The 21,917-nt window shown below is 39.1% G+C and overlaps 1 protein-coding gene across 8 annotated transcripts in view; it reads right to left on the minus strand.

The window, feature by feature from the left end:
• The window catches only part of COG6 (component of oligomeric golgi complex 6), a 234,161-nt gene extending 213,142 nt beyond the window's left edge, over positions 1-21,019 (minus strand). For all 8 annotated transcript variants that reach the window (XM_080658575.1, XM_080658573.1, XM_080658574.1 and 5 more), the window contains exons 1-4: positions 20,754-21,019; positions 17,934-18,077; positions 10,246-10,317; positions 4,667-4,725 (exon numbers count right to left, since the gene is read on the minus strand). In XM_080658575.1, coding sequence (XP_080514701.1) covers positions 4,667-4,725; positions 10,246-10,317; positions 17,934-18,077; positions 20,754-20,906 — 428 coding nt within the window. In that variant the 5' untranslated portion in view covers positions 20,907-21,019. The remainder of the gene's footprint in view (positions 1-4,666; positions 4,726-10,245; positions 10,318-17,933; positions 18,078-20,753) is intronic.
• Positions 21,020-21,917: the final 898 nt, after the last annotated feature.

Below are 21,917 nucleotides of genomic sequence, written 5' to 3' on the forward strand. Positions count from 1 at the left end.
AGGTAATGGGTGGGGGTTAGGGGCTGGTTCATGGGCATGTAGACTTTGGGTGGGTTGCCCAGGTTGTAATAGGCGCTGGCAGCTGTTTCCACAGCCTTCACTTCAGCTGCAGGAGTGGAGGGGACATCAGGGCTGCTGACCTGTGGTTCCATGGGCCCAGGGTAGGGTGGTGATGGGGGCTACACATATCCCCTGGTCCTGTCCATTATGGGAGGTCTTAGACAGAACTCAGGTTGGGTAGGTAGGTAGAGGTAGCCAGGAAGCAGGAGCACATTCCATTGGTGATAGGCAGTGGAAAGACATAGACCCCGCTGGGCAAGTAGTAATATCCACAAGTTCCAGTGGGGACTTAGCCTCTGGAGGCTTGCGATGCCACCTGTAGATGTTTAATACTCTTAGATAAAACTTCAATCATTATCATACAGAATTTAAAGTAATTATAAAACTTCATAAAATTCTTTAAAACCATTCAAATTAACTAAAACATTTTTGGAGTTTCTTTTGAATCTTTAGAGTCTTTGTTAGGCACAAAGAAAATTAATCTTTTTATAGTTTCATTTTGTTTTTACCAAATCAAATATTACTTTTTTCTTTTTTTGGTTTCAAAATTCATTTATTTATATTATCACAAGAATTTAAACATTACATTTGCCTTTTAAAGAAAAGGAAGAATGATTAGTCTTTAACATGATTTCAACCTTTGCAAATTTTAGAATGATTATAAAAACATTTATACTTTTTTTCATTTATTTGTGTGAACAAAGTTTTCTTTGATGATGACAATCAAGAATTCAAAGAGCTCATTCTTAAAATGTCTTAATCAGGAATTGATAGGCATTTCAAGAATACATTTTTATATTAAAAGTTCTGAAGAAAAGGTTATTAATATTTCTACCAAAAATTTGAAAAATATATTTGATATTTATATAAATTCAATGTTTAACATTATCTCTAATACTGTGTATTTATCTTTTTTAATTACATGGTGTGAGAAAGCAATGGCATTTTTATTTATTTATTTTTAATCTTTATTGTCGAGATTATTACAGATGTTCCTCTTTTTTCCCCCCATTGCGCTCTTCCACCTCTCCAGGCCTTTGCCACCTATTGTCTGTGTCCATAGGTTAAGCATACATGCATATAAAATCTTTGTTTAATCTCTTCCCGTCCCCCCACCCCCCAAGTATTACTTATATTGATCATACCACATTAAAGTTAATTCCCAAAAAGCAAGTCACAGAAAAATAGGTTATAGCAACACCCAATTATTTTAAAAAATTATTTACACATAGACATGAATTTTTAGGACATGTTTTCATATACTGCTTGAATATTTAAGATAAACTATTTAATCTTTATAATAATTTCTTCAAATCATCCCAGAACATGATTTATGAATATTGTAGTGCCATTTTCCCCCCTAAAAATTTGTCTCTGTCATATTTTAATGCTACCTTCTAGGCTTACCTCCACCAAATAACTTCAAATTAATAAGAAAAAGACTAATAGAAAAAATGGGCATAAGATATAATCAAAACAAAAATTGAATAAATATAAATGGCAAAACAAAATGAAAAAAAATGTCGACTCACCAATATTCAATGAAATGTAAATTAAAAGTATGACACTAATTTTTCATCTATGAAATTGGCAAAGTTTATAAAAACACCTATGGTGATAAGGATTTAATAAAAGAGACATTCTTGTACATTGCTGATAGAAATGTAAATGGTATATAACCTTTATGGAGAAAAATTTAGGCAATGTACATCAGGATATTTTTTTAAAGTGTCTACCATTTGATTCATTAATAATATAGGAATACTAGAGGCCCAGTGGGTGAAATAATGCAACACCCAGATCCACCCTGCCTGAGCCTCGTAACCCCAGACCCGCCCTGCATGAGCCATGGGCCCTGCCAGCCCTGCGCGTCACAAGTCCCAGCCCGCGAGAGGTGCTCCACGCACCTCCTGGTGACCAGTTGTTTGGTCGTTCTGCTGTTACGGCATCACGACCACAGGCCTTTTATGATATAGATGTCCTATATCCTAAGGAAATAATCTGAAATGCACATAATGATTCAAAAGCATTTACCAAACCATTACTTTTAGCAATGAAAAAAATACAAACATTCAATAACTTAAGAATGCTTAAACATATGTTGGCTTATTCACAAGACAAATGCCACCACTAAAAGAGATAGTTTTTTAAAATAAAAGACACAGAAAATGCGCATAAAATATTAAATGAATAAAGTAAAATATAACTACGCACACATACTCGCTCTGGGAGAAAATACACCGAATATTACCAGTGACTCTGTCTGGGTGGTGAAGTTATATCTAATTTTAATTTTCTTCTCTAAATTTTATAGATTTAAATGAGAGAGAAAGAAAGAAAAGAGGTCTGATACTCCACTGCTTCAGACATATGTATCTGTGATATATCTTATATTTGTACAAAAGCAACGTTTATATTTTTGTGTTACCAATTCAAAACCTTAAAGTAGTTTAAATAAGTAACATAATTAAAGCTACTGAAAAATAGCCCTGGCCAGGGCTATGAGTTTAATTCCTGGTCAAGGGCATCCCCAACCCTGGTAGGGGAGGCAACTATTCCATGGCGCTCTCTCTCTGCCCCCTTCCCCGCCACCCCTCCACTCCCCAGCCTTCTCCCTCCCTTCCACTCTCTCTAGAAATCAATGAAAAAAATATCCTCAGGTGAGGATTAAAAAAAAAAAAAACTACTAAAAATTAAATAAGAAATATTGAGATAGAATGAGAAAGCAAATAACATAGCTAAGTAAAGCTACTGCAATTAAGCACAAAAGAGCCTAAGCTTGCTAGCCACCACAGTCTTTAGAAATAAGCTATGCTAAACAGGTTTCTTTATCTAACAAAAGAGGAGGGGGATGGAGGAGTACAGTTTTCTGATGTATGTCAGGAGTGTTCTACACCTATATAAATTAGTTAATCATCACACAGATATTATTCTCTTTTATCAGATGTGGAAGTGAGGCTATGGGAGATTAAGAAATAACTTGTACAAAATAAAATATCTAATGAGATTTAGATTAGAAGTCAGATTTTTGTCCTCAAAGCCTACATTCTTTCCACATTAATATGTTAAACCTCAAAAAGAAACATTCACCTGATACTTTTTTTCAGTCCAGAGAGAAATTTGGTGGGTGGGCTTTTACAAGAGATAATAATATATATAATGAATAGTCATTTCAGTTGTATTAAAAAAGATGGAAGTATGATCATGTAGATTTAGTCTTTCTGGACTATCAATGAAACACATCTTCTATCAACTAAATATTAAGGGGAAATGTTAAGTTGCAGTTCTGTGAAGACAATTCTACATTGAACTTTACCTGTCAGAGCATCAGCTGTCACAACGACTGACCTTTTTCAACACCGGTTAGAAAAATATTCATATCCTGTATACATTTACTGTCTGAATGAGGATAACATGTTATCCAAATAAGCCCATTGAATTTCTATTTCTAAAGCTAAAATGGGGAAACACCTCTATGCCAGCTCACAGGAATTTGTTATCATAATTTTTGCTATGTAATTTTCCTTAGATACAGTCACACAAAATCCACTTGGTACAACATTTCTATAGCTCTTGGCATACTAGAATGTCACAAATTTTCACTTGCTAAAAGTATACCAGGCTCAAACACTCTGATAGGCTTACTAAAATAATTACCATAACCTTACTTAGTTTTGAGAAAATATGAACAGAAGAACAATGTTCTAATATTTCTCCCTGTAGACATTAATCAGAATCCCATATATGTTATAAGCTGCAATACAATGCTTATTTTTCAGTTTTTATTTTATCTTCCTTCCCTAACGTTACAATAGTTGCATTCCACATCCATGCACTCAAAAATTTTTTATTGAATCCATGTGTTAGGCACTGGAAACACAAGGAGAATAAGAAATTGTCATGTTCTCAAGGAGCTCACAATTTAGTAGGAAAAAAGATACAATGAAACCAACAATAAATTACAAAAGACTATAATACACACTACAATATATGACTCCATATCGTATTGACTGGGTCAACAAATATTAGTATACCTATTTGTAAACCACTCCAAGAAGCATTTATACAATTACCTCTTGAATATACCAGAGAAAATAAATCATAGTTAAAACACACAATGATTGTAAAAAAAAAAAAATTTAAATACTGCCCGACTGGTGTGGTTGAGTGTCAAACTATGAACCAGGAGTTCATGGTTCGAATTCTCGGTCAGGGAACATGCCTGGGTTTGGGGTTTGATCCCCAATGTGGGGCATGCAGGAGGCAGCTGGTCAATGATTCTCTCTCATCATTGATGTTTTTATCTCTCCCTCTCCTTTCCTCTCTGAAATCAATAAAAATATATTAAAAATATACCTACATTTTAAATAGCAATCATTTTTAATTCTATAGCTAACAATAACACATTGTCAACTCCAAAAAAAGGATAATCCCTTAACCTCAATATCAAGTTTAATGTTGGACAACAGCTTAAACCTCATATGTTATAACAATCTTGAATCATGTTTTTTATTATTTTGTTTTAAATTTGAGTTGGCTTCGTCTATAATTTTCTTTCCACTTAACCTCCAAATTAATGAAGGGGTGATTATATATAAGAACTTACCTTTCGGCTTGAAGCTTAGTGGTTTTTACTATCAAATCTTGAGTCTGTTCTTTTGCTGCCTAAAATTATAAACATATCTAATATCAGTACATTTCAATTTTGTTATACTTCAAAAAACTAATACTACCACTTACTGGAGTTTAGACTTATAGCAAAAGAGATCACACTCCAGAACTCAAAAGTTCATAAAAACACCCGAGTCGTAATTAAAACGTAAGTTTTAAGGCTCATATACTACCTTTACCAAGAAGAACTCAATGTTATCAAAACATACATCATACTAAGGCTTACAAGAAAGAAAAAGATATCAGGATGCTGACTAAGGAATTTAACAGCTCATGATGCTTTTTGTGAAACAGAAGCACTGGAAGAGCAAGTTAAGGATGAAGAATATGACTTGTTATGCTCATGGTGAGACACCATGAGACCTCTAAATGGAGTTGTAAGTTAAGTCACTGAAATACTCATCAGAAATGGCCAAGATGGAGATAAACATTTGAGAGTTGAGATATACAAACTACCTCTCATACAAAGTTTTGGTGAAGATTAGAAACAGCCCTATCTAAAAGACACAAGCTGCTCCTGATCAAGTTCCATACCAAGCAGTCCTCCCTCCCACAAGCCAGAGCTGAAAGGATCAGGAGCAAAAACCTGAAAAATAAGGTGTCTATCCAAGAATAGGCAAATATTTATAAAGTGGATTAAAACAAAAGACAGATGTAGTCAATCAGATTCTCTCAAAGACCTAAAATAAGGCAGTTATTAATGAGGGAAGAAACAAGTGGTTGTAAGGCATAAAAAAGACAGAGGGTCTAGGCCTTGAGGGGATATTGAGTCAAAAGTATATATACATAAAGTCACTAGTAAATGGAAATTATAAAATTATAAAGTACTAGGACTATATCCCAAGAAACAGAAACACCAATCAGAAAGGATATATGCACCCTTATGTTCATAGCAGCACAATTTACCATAGCTAAGATTTGGAAACAACCTACGTGCCCATTAGCAGATGAGTGGATTAAAAAACTGTGGTACATCTACACAATGGAATACTATGCCGCTATAAAAAAGGAGCTTTTACCATTTACAACAGCATGGATGGAACTGGAGAGCATTATGCTAAGCGAAATAAGCCAGTCAGAGAAAGATAAATATCACATGATTTCACTCATATGTGGGCTATAATGATCAACATAATTTGATGAACAAGAACTGACCCAGAGACAAATGGCAGGGGAGGGGAGGGTTAGAGAGCAACCAAAGGACTTGTATGCATGCATATTAGCATAACCAATGGACACAGACGCTGGGCAGTGGGGGCTTGCCCAGAGTGGGGATGGCTGGGGCAGCGGAGGGGGGGTCAATTGGAGAAAAAGGAGACATAAGTAAAACTTTAGACAATTAAAAAAAAACTATAAAGTAGACAAAAACACAGAGTGGAGGGCAGTCTGTTAAAGAGAGAATACCAGAAAAAACACAGGAAGGAGGTTGGGAGTCATTTTCATGCTGGGTCAGTACAAAAAAAAAACTTCTGCTGCTAATGTTTCTAGAGCTACATTAGATCTAAAAACACCCCCCAACCATCACCAAGTTCTGGGTTCTTAAAGCCAAGTCCAGATCGTCAATGACGTTTTCTCTTACTGACTTATCTACCTCCTCTCAGTAATTAACAGAGCCCCACCCTCATCTCTAGGGAAGCTATTTTGAGTCTGTTTTCCTTGCAACCAAATTCAGTGCCCAAGAAATAGTAGATATTTTTAAGAATATAGATTTAAACTTAGATAATTTAGCAGATCATGAACTTTTAATGAATGGTGCCAAACATGATAGCTCCCATAATATTCTTCTAAAATTACTATTCTTCAAATTCAATAACTTCTTCAAATGTTTATCTTTCCTAATGTCATTTTGCTTTAAAAATCCACTTCCACCCTTTATCTTGCCTTGTACAATTTTTTAAATATTATATTTCCATTCTAAAACTTATTAACATCCTATCTAATAAAGAGGGAATATGCTAATTGACCCTCATGCTGTCACAAAGATGGTGGCGCCCACAGCCAATAAGGAGGGAATATGCTAATTGACTGCCATGCCCTCAAAGATGGTGGTGCCCACAGCCACAAGATGGCGGCGCCCAGTCCCCCAGCCCCACCGGAGTGGCAGGCATGTGACAAGGCTCCGAGTACCTGTCTCCGGAGTCCCCCAGTCCCCTCAGTCCCCCAGCTGCCCAGGGCCGGCCCGAGGCACAGGCAAGCCTCTGATGGTGGCTGCCTGAGGCTCAGGTAACCAGGGCCGGCCAAGGCTTGTGCTGCCGGCAGTGGCAGCAGCAGAGGTGTGATGGGCCATTACCTTCCCCTGATCGCCGGGTCGCCTCCTGCCCCTGAGGGCTCCCGGATTGTGAGAGGGGGCAGGCCGGCTTGAGGGATCCCCCTTCCAGTGCATGAATTTTCATGCACCGAGCCTCTAGTATTTTAATATTTATGAAAAAAGAGTGCTTCACAAAATAAATATCATAAAATGCTTATTAGCTTCTTTTTAGCCTTAGTAATTATTAAATTAAGGGTGTATCTTATAAACACCACCATCAATTAATCACTAAAATATTATACTTGTGTAAAATGTTATGCAATTAGAATTTTTGCATTATTTCCTGACTCTTCATTTATAAATTGTGGTAATGATTCCAAATTAATGTTTAATAATACTTGTAAAGATTATTACCCTAAAATAATTTTTAGTCACTTTATCTTCAATGTCAAAGATGATTACTTCTCATTAAATAGTAAACATATGACTACAAATGTAATTTATTGAAGTACAACTATAGCCAAAAGGATAAACCATAGCATACCAAAATATTTCTGATTAAATTTCTAAATGTATCTCATAATATCAATTTCTAAAATGTCCTAAATCCAAAGCATTTTAGAAAAATTAATTAACTAATTAATTACAACACTCTATAAGTCATTATAACACCCTATAATGTAAAAGAGAGAGGGGATTTACCAAGAAATACTTCTTTTTATAAATAAATGAATTGAAAACATTATTCTAGAGTTGATAATATAAGTGGGTACTATGAAGATTATAACACTATATCCAAATAAATTAGTGCCAATAAATAAGATTTTCAAAATCATAGAGATAACACCTACTAATCCTATCTAATAACGAGGGAATATGCTAATTGACCATCACTCCATCACAAAGATGGCTGCACCCACAGCTGAGGCCAAGTTCCCGTAAGGAGCCTTAACAAGCAATCAGCAGGGACCTGAAGCTATGCCCTCCTCCACCCCTGTGGGGCTTGACAGGGGACCTCAGGCCATGCCCCCACTCAGCAGGGCTTGACAACGAACCTCAGGCCTCGCCCCCCCACCCATCAGGGCTTGACAGGGTACCTCGGGCCACACCTCCCGCCCTGGTGTCAGGCTGAGGGACCTCAGGCCGCACCCCCCGCCCCGCCCCAGTGCCAGGCCAGGGGACCTGAGGTCACGCCCCCCGCCCAGCAGGGCTTGACGGGGGACCTCAAGGTGCGCTTTCCGTCCTGGTGCTGGGCTAGGGGACCTCAGACCGCACCCCCAGCCTGGCGGAGCTTGACAGGGGACCTCAGGCCGCACCCCCTACCCCAGCACCGGGCCAGGGACCTGAGGCTGTGCCCCCCTGCCTGGCTGGGCTTGACAGGGGACCTCAAGGTGCACCCCAGTGCTGCGTCAGGGGAACTCAGGCAGCGCCCCCTCCTGGTGCTGGGCCAGGGGACCTGAGGCTGCGCCCCCCTGCCTGGCAAGGCTTGACAGAGGATCTTAGGCCATGTCCTCCACCTGGTGGGGCTTGATGGAGGACCTCAAGGCATGCCCCCCACCCCAGTCTGGGATGGGGAACCTAAGGCCGCGCCCCCCGTCCTGGCGCTGGGCCAGGGGACCTGAGGCTACGCCCCCTGCTCGACAGGGCTTGACAAGGGTGGGACTGGCTGGGTGTGGATCTAGCCCAGCCGTGGGCAAACTACGGCCCGTGGGCCAGATCCGGCCCATTCGGCTGTTCTATCCGGCCCGCGGAGCCGAAAGAGTAGAGGGTTCTCTTGCTCTCCCCTCCGCTCCTTTACTTTGAATTTATATTAGTTCACACAAACACTCCATCCATGCTTTTGTTCCGGCCCTCCGGTCCAGTTTAAGAACCCATTGTGGCCCTCGAGTCAAAAAGTTTGCCCACCCCTGATCTAGCCCAATGTGGGGGGCCGGCCGGGTCTGGTTCTCACACGATTTTGAGGTGCATGTGGGTGGGTGGGGACTTGATTCTGGGTCCCGTGGTGTGCCCCAGACTCTGACAGGAGGAAGGTTTTCATATACATTTTACTAATTTTCTTTCATCTCTGATACTTCTATTATAGGGAAAGGGCAAATAGCAATATTAAATTATTTCCTCTAATTAATCCCCTTTTAATGTGCACAAATTTCATGCACCAGGTCACTAGTCTAAGAATAAAATGAATGTATCATACATGAGTGAAATCATATGGTTCTTGTCCTTTTCCACCTAACATTTCACTTAGGATGGTGAGGACACAATGCAATACAGATGATGTATTATAGAACTGTACACCTGAAACCTATAAAATGTTATTAACCAACAGTACCCCCAATAAATCAAATTAAATTTAAAAATAATGAATGTAAACAATAAGAAGTATAAAATATTTTTAAATATTCAATATAAAAAGCTATGAGGAAATCTTGCAAGTCTGGAAAGAAAAGTCAAATAAAATCAATTACTATGCAACAAAAGTAAGTACAAAAAAGTGAAAAGACAACAATTAGCAGTTTATATGATTATTTAGATATTGTATAATTAACAAAGATCTAAATATTAGAAAATACATATACCAATAATATTTGATTTGTTAGTTAAGAATAAAAAAATCAGACAACACTAGGAAAGCTAAAATTTTAGAAACAGGAAATTGACTAGTTCTGCAGACAGATCACACAAGTACCTACAATTATTCTGTGGAATATGCAAAGATTCATGATTCTTCCTATAATAATTGTAGCTGACAATAGGTCCAAGAGAATCTTATAGATAAAAGTTTGTAATAAAAATGTGAAGGTAGTAGAAATAATTATGACTGACTCTTAACTTAGGAAGAACCTATTCCAGAATCACATGACTGAGGGTAATTAGATTAAATGCTAACTCCACAGCCAAAACAGAGGTTCAGAACAGTTTTAATATACAGGCTATGAGTAAAATTATACATATTTTCCTGAGATTTTTTTTTAGGCTGAGCACGAATCATAATTAAGCTTCAGTTTGAACTTACTCCTAAGGCTTTCTATTAAGAAATTATTTCTGCTGGACTTATGGCATATATATGGGATTGAAAGGTTTATCAAAACTTTACACAATTAGCTCTGTACCAGCCAGATTAAAATATAAAGGCTTCTGGAGTTAACTGAACAATATTACAAACTTCCTACAGGGTATGATGTAGTAGATATCCATACATTTTGTAGACCTATCTAACAGTTACTTTGTACCAGGAACTATGCTAAAATCAAGCCATTATACAGTACCTGTAAACGACTTGTCATATCTTGACAACAGCTACTCATTGCTTGAACATCTTCATTTATGCTTTCAAGTTCCTAAAAGGAGAAAAGTAACACCATAAAATATACTGTTAAAAAAATTTCTCTTCTCTAAGCCAAATCATGATTTTCAACCCATGAATTTTTTTCCCCAAAACATAACTAAATATCCCATATTTAAGACTAAAATGATTAAAAAGAAGAACATCTAGTGTTAGAAAAGGTATAAAATAAACTAGTGAAACAAAACACGGCAAATGCTTGCCCTGACCAGTGTGGGTCAATGGTTAGAGTGTCAGCCCACACAGGGAAGGGTCAAAGGGTCATGGGTTTGATTCCCAGTCAAGGGCACATACCTGAGTTGCAGGTTCAATCCCTGGGCCGGGGCCTGGTCAGGGCACTTGCACGAGGCAACCAATCGATGTGTCTCTCATGTAGATGTTTCTCTCTCTCTCTCTCTCTCTCTCTCTCTCTCTCTTTTTCTCTCTCTCTTTCTCACCCACATCCCCTCCCTTCACTCTCTCTGAAAATCAATGCAAAAAATATCCTTGGGTGAGGATTAAGAGTAACAACAATAAAATATGGCAAATATTTTTAAAATATTAATACCTCTTTATTCAGAAATTCTAATGCTAACAATTTATCTGAAGTAATCCTATCTAATGAAATAGTAATATGCAAATTGACCATCACTCCAACACACAAGATGGCTGCCCCCATGTGGACACAAGATGGCCACCACAAGATGGTCGGCAGGGGAGGGACCAGGCCTGAAGGGAAGGCAGTTGGGGGCAATCAGGCCTGCAAAAGAGGGCAGTTGGGGGTGACCAGGCCAGCAGGGGAGGGCAGTTGTGGGGGACCCGGGCCTGCAGGGGAGGGCAGTTGGAGGGGGAACCAGGCCTGCAGGGGAGGGCAGTTGCGGGGAACCAGGCCTGCAGGGGAGGGCAGATGAGGGGGGCCCAGGCCTGCAGGGGAGGGCAGTTAGGGGGGACCCAGGCCTGCAGGGGAGGGCAGTTGGAGGGGGACCCAGGCCTGCAGGGGAGGGAAGTTGGGGGCGACCAGGCTTGCAGGGGAGGGCAGTTAGGAGCAATAGGGTTGGCAGGGGAGCAGTTAGGTGTCGATCAAGCTGGCAGGGGAGTGGTTAGGGGGTGATCAGGCTGGCAGGCAGAAGCAGTTAGGGGCAATCAGGCAGGCAGGCAGGTGAGCAGTTGGGAGCCAGCAGTCCTGGATTGTGAGAGGGATGTCCGACTGCCTGTTTAGGCCCGATCTCAGTGGGCCTAAACGGGCAGTCGGACATCCCTTGAGGCGTCCCAGATTGGAGAGGGTGCAGGCTGGGCTGAGGGACACATACACCCCCATGCACGAATTTCATGCACTGGGCCTCTAGTTAATCAAATAAGTGTACAACAATATATTTAAGAGGATAATCAACACAGTTGCGTAGAACAAATGGAAAATGTGAAACACTTCCAATCACACAATGGAAATCTGTGCAAAATATTAATACTGATTATGTTTGTGTGTGTGTGCTTGTGTGTGTGTGCACGCGCACATGCATTTACTGACATGGAAAATGTCTATATAAGGTTAAAAAAGTATTATGAAACAATATATAATATATTCCCATTTTTTAGAAAAATACATATTTATGTGCAAAAGAACATAGAAAAGGCCATAGAATAAAATACTACCAATAGTTATTTCTGGATAACAGGCTCATAAATAAATTGTTCTTTCTATTTCTCACTTTATTATCTAACTTTTCTATAATCAATTATTTATAACTTTTAATTAAAAAAAACAAATTTGAAAACGCCACAAACTAATAATAGTGCCTCCTCTTATCTTTTTGAAAGTCACATATTAGATCATTTTCTAAGTCACAAATCTGATCATTTTCTCAGTAACATTCTCTCCATATGTATTTCCACCTCCATCCCCATCCCAAATAGAAATGAATTTAATTGGTAACTAAGTCCTATCATTTATACCCCTAAATGTATATATCTTGTTCATTTCCTTTCTACTATCCAAATAACTACTAATTTAGTTCAGGTCCATTGTTATCTCTTCCATGGAATGATTTTTCTTTTTAAGTCTTCTACAGCTTTTCCAGGCTCTATACTATTTGCTAAACCAACCTCTAGGCTTAACTGAACCAATCTCTTACTATGAAAATATGATGTCACAAAATCACATTTAGCTTCATACTTCACTGTTATCTTCTTTTTCCCAATTCAATTCAGTGTCTCATAACAGAAAGATATGCAAAGAATGAAAGTTTCAGTGATAGACTGGGTCTTACTGTCTGGCCCCTTTCAACACAATACCCAGACTGATGTTCCAGTACAAACTGGCAGTTTTATGAAGGGGTGGGCCAATTGGGTGCATCAAGCAACCAAGCCCTAGCCAAATAGCTCAGCTGGTTAGAGTGTCATCCTGAAATGACAAGTTTGCAGGTTCCATCCCTGGTCAGGGCACATACAAGAATCAACCAATGATGTGGAGAAAGGGAACCCTCATTCAGTGCTGATGGGAATATAAACTGCTACAACCTCTAGGAAGTCTGGGGAGGGCAGTTAGGGGTGACCAGGGCTGAATTTTGATTCCTCAAAATATTGAGAATAGAGCTACTATATGACCCAGCAATCCCTCTTCTGGATATATACCCAAAACTCTCAAAATCATGTATTCACAAAGATATATGCAACCCTATGTTCACTGCAGCATTATTCATGGTGGCCCCAACTGCCCTCCCCTGCCAGCCTGATCTCACCCCCAACTGCCCACCCCTGCTGGCCAATTTGCACAACCAAAGTGCCCTGAGATAGAGAACTGGATTAAGGCGATGTGGTACATATACACGATGAAATACTACTCAGCCATAAGAAAGGACAAAAATACTGCCACTTGCAACAACATGGATGGACCTTGAGAACACTATTCTAAGTGAAACAAGTCAGTCAGAAAAAGACAAGAACCATATGATTTCACTTATATGTGGGATATAAATCTGAAACTCATGAACACAAAGAACCGTGTGGTGGATGCCAGAGGGAAGGGGGTGGGAGGAAAAGGCAGTCCTAATATAAGGTGACGGGTGAAGAATTGACTTTGGATGGTGGGTATGGTGCAATATACACAACTTGTAACATAAACCCACACCTGAAACCTATCTGTTTATGTTGACCAATGTCACCCCAATAAATTTAATATAAATAAATAAATAATTAATTAATTAATTAAATGTTTTACAAAAGAATCAGTGAATGCATAAATAAGTAGAACAACAAAAATTGGTGTTTTTCTCTTTCTTTCCCTTCCTCTCTCTCTCTAAAACCAATGAATAAAAATTTTTAAAAAGCAGCCAAGCAGGGCTATAAATAAAACATGAGAATGAACCAGAATTAGGAAGTCACTTATAAGAATACTAGAGGCCTGGTGCACGAAATTCATGCGTGGGGTGGGGGGGATGTCCCTCAGCCCAGCCTGCACCCTCTCCAATCTGGGAACCCTGGAGAGATGTCCAACTGCCCGTTTAGGCCCGATCCCAGTAGGACATCCCTCTCACAATCCAGGACTGCTGGCTCCCAACTGCTTGCCTGCCTGCCGGCCTTCCTGATTGCCCCTAACCGCTTCTGCCTGCCAGCCTGATCACCCCCTAACCCAGCCATGGGCAAACTACGGCCCGCGGGCCGGATCCGGCCCGTTCGGCTGTTCTATCCGGCCCGTGGAGCCGAAAGAGCAGAGGGTTCTCTTGCTCTCCCCTCCGCTCCTTTACTTTGAATTTATATTAGTTCACACAAACACTCCATCCATGCTTTTGTTCCGGCCCTCCGGTCCAGTTTAAGAACCCATTGTGGCCCTCGAGTCAAAATGTTTGCCCAACCCTGCCCTAACCACTCCCCTGCCAGCCTGATTGATGCCTAACTGCTCCCCTGCCAGCCTGATTGCCCCTAACTGCTCTCCCGTGCAGACCTGGTCACCCCTAACTGTCCTCCCCTGCCAGCCTGATTGCCCCTAACTGCCCTCCCCTGCAGCCCTGGTCACTCCTAACTGCTCTCCCCTGCAGGCCTGGTCCCCTCCCAACTGCCCTTCCCTGCAGGCCCGGTCACCCCCAACTGCCCTCCCCTGCAGGCTTGATCACCCCCAACTGCCCTCCCTTGCAGGCCTGGTCCCTCCCAACTGCCCTCCCCTGCTGGCCATCTTGTGGTGGCCATCTTGTGTCCAGATGGGGGCAGCCATCTTTGACCACCTGGGGCAGCCATCTTGTGTGTTGGAGTGATGATCAATTTGCATATCACTCTTTTATTAGATAGGACAAGCATAAACCTCAGTTCTAGAATTAAGATTTTTTTCCTTCTCTCTATTAAGTACTTTATATTATAAAAATTATAGCACCAGATATTTTCAAATGCTACTCTTTACATTTATCTATAATCATTATGTAAATCAAATTATTAAACTAAGTTCTAAACTGTTTTGATGTAAATAATAAAAGAGGCAGGTATAATTGATATTAGCAATAGCAGATACACAAACTCATCTCACCATTCCCTTAAATTTTACTGTATAATATAAAAATAATAGTACTATGACATTATCAGTCAGCTAGGTCAAAAATAACTACTCCTAATATTTACTTTAGCTACCATATTAAATGGGTTTGCTTTGTAAAATAATAGAAATTACATCTCTCAATATATGACTTAAATGTAGAGATTTGCTAAATTGTAATTCAAGGGCCTTTTACACTGTAAAGTCTTTGAACTTAAAGTAAACTGTCTTCTTTTTTCCCTAATTAAATAAAATTATAGGTTGTGAAATACAACCATGATAAATTCTTTAAAATCTTTTTTGTTATGTAGAATTTTCAAAAATATCCAAAAGTTGAGATACTATGAATGCCCATGTACATATTATCTGGTTCAACAATTACCAACTTGTGACCACCTTTGTTTCATCTCTACCCACTTCCTTCCTCTTTCCCACCCACTTTCTCCTTCCCCCACAAACAGAATCATTTTGAATTCCAGATATATAATTTCATCCATAATCATATCCATATGTATTTCTATGACTCAAAAAAAGACACAATGCTATTTACATATCTAATAATTTAACAATAATCTATTAAAGTAAATATCTAATCAGTGTTCAAATTTCCCCAATTGTCTCAATTTTTTACCAATTTGTTCAAATGAGGAACCAAAGAAGACTCACAAATAGTAATTAATTGAATATTTCTTTTTTATTATTATTGCTTAGAGAGAGAGAAAGAGAAACATCAATTTGTTGTTCCATTATTTACTCATTCATTGGTTGATTCCTATATGTGACCTGGATCAAACCTGAAACCTTGGCGTATCAGGAAGACTCTCGTAACCAACTGAATTATCTAGCCAGGGCCCTCCTCCTCCCTCCCTCCCTCCCTCCCTCTCTCTCTCTCTCTTTCTTCCTTTCTCTCTCTCTATCTTGTGGGGTTTTTTTTACAATTTATTTGTTGAAGAAACCAGTTCATTTGCCCATAGAGTTTCCAACATTCCAGATTTTGCTGACAGTCTTCATGCTTTTAATATACTCTTCTGTTGCCTGCATTTCCTATAAACTGCAGCAGTTAGATCTAGAAGCTTGACTATATCTGGTTCCATTTTCTGGCAAGAATTCCTTTACTAGAGGTCCGATGCACAAAGGTTTGTGCAAGAATGGGCCTTCCTTCCCCTGGCTGCCGGCACTGCCTTCTGCCAGAGCCACCTTTCTGCCTCCCCACGCTGCCCAGAGGCCCGGAGCAGCTGGGGTGGTGCGGAATGCCTGCGACATCGCCATGGCGACGACACAAGCATCCGCCCTGCCCCTTGCGTACCTGCGTGTGCAAATTAACCTTCCATCTTTGTTGGGTTAATTTGCATACTCACTCCTGATTGTTGGTGGGCATTGTGCAGGTATGGTCAATTAGCATGTTACTCTTTTATTAGGTAGATTAATAGTCACATATATGGTTTTTCCTCTTTTTGTGAGGGTAGCAGCTAGTGATGATCAAAGGCATGATCAGTGGTTCTCAACTGGGGCAGTTTTGCCCTGCAGAGGGCATTTTGCATTGTCTGGAGACATTTTTTGATTGAAATAACTGGGGGGAAAATGGTGCTACTGGCATCTAGTGTTTAGAGGCTAGAGATGCTACTAAACATTCTATATTGCAAAATGTAGAATGTTGAAAAACCCTGAGCTAGACCTACATATTCAAGAGTGGTTATAACTTCTAATCTAATTCTACCATTTCTTCTTCATTTATTAGATGGAATATTTCTATAAAGAAAAGTTTGCCCTCAACAACCATATGTAATTGGTATAAAAGGTAGGATTAATGCTTAGTAACTCTTTCCTTTTATTTAAAAGTTTTCAAAATAATAAGTTGGTTCCCTTATATCCACCAAAGATAACTAATGAGGGTCTTGTTTGGTTTCCGATATCATTATGAATTCACGGACTAAACATGTTTGATGTGTTTCAGTCCACTGAGTTATTCTTACTGATGCTCAAATAGTCCTACATTTGGTCAGTAGAAGCCTTTTCAAGTAGCTCCAGTCTTTCTGCTACTTTCCCAATAATCACAGACAGCTTTCTTGCTTTCTGGTACTGATAATATTGTTTCTTTCAGTGGGAAAGGGTGTTTAGAAAGCAAAATCTGGATGTGCTCATTGCTACCAGTTCTTCCTATTTTGGTGAACACCACTTTACTTTCCATTTAACCTTCCAGATTACTAGTCTTTACTCAATGAAAACCTACTAAATTGTTTAAAATGTTTTTATTAAGTACTCATTGAAACGATGTATCACTCTCATACAACTCACACAGAAATATTAACTATGTAATATTATGATGTCATATTAACATAATTAATATGTTACATAATGAAAATAGACCATAAAAAATAAAATTCATTTTACCTGATGATGAGTAGACTGCTCACTCAAGTATGATGAATCATTATTTACACATTGAAGCATTCATCTTAATTAATCTGAAATTTTCATAATTTATTTATTTATTTTTAAATATATTTTATTGATTTTTAACAGAGAGGAAGGGAGAGGGATAGAGAGTTAGAAACATCAATGAGAGAAACATTGATCAGCTGCCTCCTACACACCCACTACTGGGGATGTGCCCAAAACCAAGGTACATGCCCTTGATTGGAATTGAACCTGGGACCCTTCAGTCCACAGGCCAACGCTCTAGCCACTGAGCCAAACCGGTTAGGGCTGAAATTTTCATAATTTAAAATGTATTAAAGGAATTCAATTTTAATTACCTCCAATGGGGAAGTGGTTATCCAAGGGAGACTTATTCAATGAGGGAATATCTCTACTGGAAAACTATTCAGAGAAATGTTATTTATTATTATTATTATTGTTTTAAAAGCTAAAATTCCACAGAGAATATCCTAGAACAAATGTTACAACTTTTTAAGAATCAGCATTAGTGGAAGTCACAGATTCAGAAATCACTCTAATCCAAAGACTAAGATGCTTCTGGAGTAAGTAGTTAAATTTTCTATTTGAACTTGATACATGAATAGCAAATATGCCAACCTAATTAATCAAAATACTTAGTACAGAGTCAGGCATAAAGTAAATTTTCAATAAATGCTTAATGAAAAGAGTTTACATACTTCCTTCACTTCCTTGAAAATGCTTACAAATTCTTCATTGATGGCTAAACTTCTGCGTTCAATATCTCCACGTAAATTTCTTCGCGTCCGCAAACTATTTTCAACAAAAAAGGTTGAAAGTGCCTTGAGAGCTTCCAACATTTCCTAAACAAGTGAGGATAGAAGAAAATTATTGGAATCAATTTTCAAATGTTTTCCTAGTCTCAAGCCAAAAATTAATAAAATCATTTTCAAATAATTTGTTCCGTTAAACAACCCCCAAAATGTTGAATGACCTTCACATTACTAACAGTGCCAGCATTATTTCGGAAACATAATAAGGATATACTTATTGTGTATTGTGGCATGTATACAAGGTTATTTACTTCAGAACTGTTTGTAATTGCAAAGATTAGAAATGACTTTAATGTCTATTTAAAGGAGATTGGTTAAATAAACTATGATACATCCATTTTAAAAAGGTGAAAATACTTATATGCTTATATAAACCTTTTTCTGGAAGGATATATAAAAGAAATAAATACCACCGGCAGCCTGCAGGCTAGGAACTGAGTAAATGGGAGCAAAATTTAAAGAAACTTATAGAGGTAGGCCTCTTTGAAGTGACTTTTGAACTTGGGCCTGAGTGATAGGAAAGAGAGATCGATGTGGGCAAAGCCTTCCACAGACAAAGGAAATGCATACAAAGATCCTAAAGCTGCAGAAAGGCCAATGTGACTAAAGCTATGGGAAACTACTAGAGGTTTTAAACACAGGAGTAATGTAATATGGTTTACACATTTAAAAGTTTGTTTCAACTTTGTGAGGATGGGTGGTAGAAGGGGGCAAGAAAAGCAGCAAGTAGGGAAAAACTAAAATAATCCAAGCAAGATTTGGTAGTAGCATAGACCAACATGGTAGTAGCACTGTAGGTGGTAATTTTTTCAAGGTAAGACTTGCTAATGGATTTGATGTGGGATGTGAAAAAAAAAATGACAGGTATCAAACATTACTTAACATGCTTCTTGATTATATGGGTAAAAGATGATATTCTTTACTGACAGTAGGGAGAGAAACAGTTTGGAGAAAAAGAGTTCTAGTGATGTTAAGTTTTTATTATGTTGATCAGGTATCCAATTGGAGGTGCCATATGGACAACTGATTGTACAAATCTGGATCTCCATAGAGATGTCAGAAATAGGATTATAAATTTGAGAATCATAATGCTTTTTGGTATTTAAAATTATGAAAGTAAGCGAGTTCTTCTATAGAGAGATGAATAGAGGAGAGAGGACAGAGGACCAGGTCCAAGATATAAAACAGGAACTTAAATCTTACATATATTAATTCCTACAACCAAATTAACACACTATATAGTCTAACAGGCTTACCCTTCCATGTTTCAGTTACAATGTTATTTTGAAATACTGGCTGGATCGACAAAAATAGTAAAGCTACTTAAATTCAATTTAATACTTAAGAGAGAGGAAAATATCTTTTTGTCATTGTTGACTATTACAGATGTCCCCCATTTTCCCCTTTGCCACAACCCCTCCCCAGGCCTTCACCACACTGTTGTCTTAGTCCATGGGCTCTTTAGGCTACAGTCTTGGAATGTCTTAGGGCTTGGCTCAAAGAAGTAGTCAGTAAATGTTGAATGAACAAAATCACACAGACTTGAGTGTAAATTATAACTCCACCAATTACTAGTTATATGATGTAACTTACACTCTCTACATAACTTATTTTTCTCATGGGTAAAAGGAAATAATGTCAATTTAATGGAGTAGCTGTATTAAATGAGATAATAAATATCAATATTTGACACTGTTTTAAACACTTAATAAATTGTATGATAAAATTAACATTTAATAACAAACAGTAAGTGCCTGGCACTTGTCTGAGCACTTCACCTGGATTCTTTCATTGAACCCTCAGAACAATCCAGAGGTTACTAGCAGTATTCACAACTTAGAAATAATAAAACATAAGCTTAGAGAAGTTAATGGATTCACTTAAATCATAATGCATCAATCTGGTAGTTTTATCTAATAAGTAGTAGCCTAGAGACAGTCTTACTCATTATATTATGTTATTTTTTACACACCAATTCTTATTGACAGCTTGTTTTCAGTAACCTACAAATTTCTAAAAGCTCAGTGATATATTATCAGCCAATTTACCTAGAGACTCAGTGATAGAGAAGAGATAACCAGCTATGATGGAGCTAGAAAGTCCGATCTAAATTTCAGGAAATACTTGGGAGAGGATGTGGACAATCTATTTTGTACAGAAATACAGCTTGAGCCCACAAATCACAGGCAGTACTTAGACTAGTAAATATTATTTCATCTTAGCCACGAGCAGGTTCTTTCGCGTTGCCTTACATAAAATATGATATAAATAAGAAAGAAAATAAATTATATAAAATAATTTCATATTTTAATTGTTTTAACTTGTCAATGGAAATGCTCAATTACACCTAACCCTGTTCTCCTGGTCCTCGTACCCTCGATTCACGTTGTCTTATCTTGTAATTTGCTCTTTTGCATCCGTTTCTTATCCTACCCTCTCCAACTTAGACCCGAACAACTCCGAGGTTATGAGAGGGACCCCACGGTTTTCCTCCCAGATCCAAAGTTATCAAGGAACCTTTTTAAATAGGTGCAATACCCAGGAAACCTCTTTCCTTTTCCAGGGCTCCTCGCCTCCCTCGTCACCCTCCCCGCGAAGATCTGGGGTGTCCTCCCGGGGGGGACTGGGTGTCGGACAGAGGCCGCCAGGTCCCGGTTCAGCCCCGGTTCAGCGCCGCGTGTCCCTGGTCCAGCCAGCTCCGGTTACCTTGTCATTGTCCAACCGCGTCTCCAAAATCTTATGCAGCTTCCGCGACAGCGGATTGTTGGGTTGCGCCGAGGTCCCGCCCGCCCCATTGCTGAGGCCGTTGGCAGCCCCGGACGCAGGGACTGCGACTGCTTCCCCGTTACCCTCGGCCATAACGAAGGAGCTCACCCCAGCTCAGCTGTAGCCACCTCAGACCGGCAGCCGAGGACTGCGCGTGCGCAGTGTGCTGCGCATGCGTCCTGAGAAGGCTCTGCAGGAACAACTCCGCTCAGCCAGGCCCAGTGAAGCGATAAGGTAGACAAGCTAAAGGGAGGCGGAGCAAAATCCTTAGCGTGAGAGGAGGGGACCAATGTGGTCTGAATTGCAGTCAGATTTAGCGTTCTGGATTAATGTTTATGGGATTAAAAGGATTTCATAATTCTGAATCTATGGAAGTATAAACTCTATGTTATAGTCAGCCCCCTCTCCCCAACACCAGAGAGGTGTTCTGAACAGGACAGCCCCTGAGTCAGTGGGAGAGAACTGTTCCCAATCTCGATTCTTGTCTTCTCATATAAATGTGTTTATATGAGAGACCTTGACTGTATTGTGAAAAGCCAATTTATTAAAACAATTAAAGCATGCACCTTTATTGAAAAAGCAAAGCAAGCAAACTGATACATCTGGTTTATGAAGTGCAGACAGGCTTATAGCTAATTTGAGGAGCAGGTTGGGTGGGGATCTGAAGTGGTATACTGTATACCCTTTTGTTTATAGGCTTTAAAATTTCTTTGTTGAATATTTGGTATAGATTAATTTTCAAAGTTCCTTTTTTACTTTGTTGTGGCCTTCCCAGAAATCATGAGAAGCACCTGGCAACTTTATCTTGCCAAGCCTTAAAATTGTTGGCTTCTCTGCTTAAGGAGTAAAACTGCCCTTTTTTGCTTTCCCCTCTCCCCTCGTTTTTCGCATTCTCTCAGTTAGGAGGTTTTTTTAACCATTTGCTCTCATGTCCTTGGCTGGGGAAGATAATGGTTTGTTATTTACAAGCTGGCTGCAAATTGCCTATACTGTCTGGCCTTTGTTTAACTTTCCTGTCTTATTTTCCCTATTCCTTCTGCCCCGGAATCCTGTAACATAAGTATTAGGAAACACACTGAGACCTATGCCTGGCATTTAAATTCA

This window comes from Plecotus auritus (genome assembly GCF_963455305.1).
Source record: "Plecotus auritus genome assembly, chromosome: 3".
Classification (NCBI taxonomy): Eukaryota; Metazoa; Chordata; class Mammalia; order Chiroptera; family Vespertilionidae; genus Plecotus; species Plecotus auritus.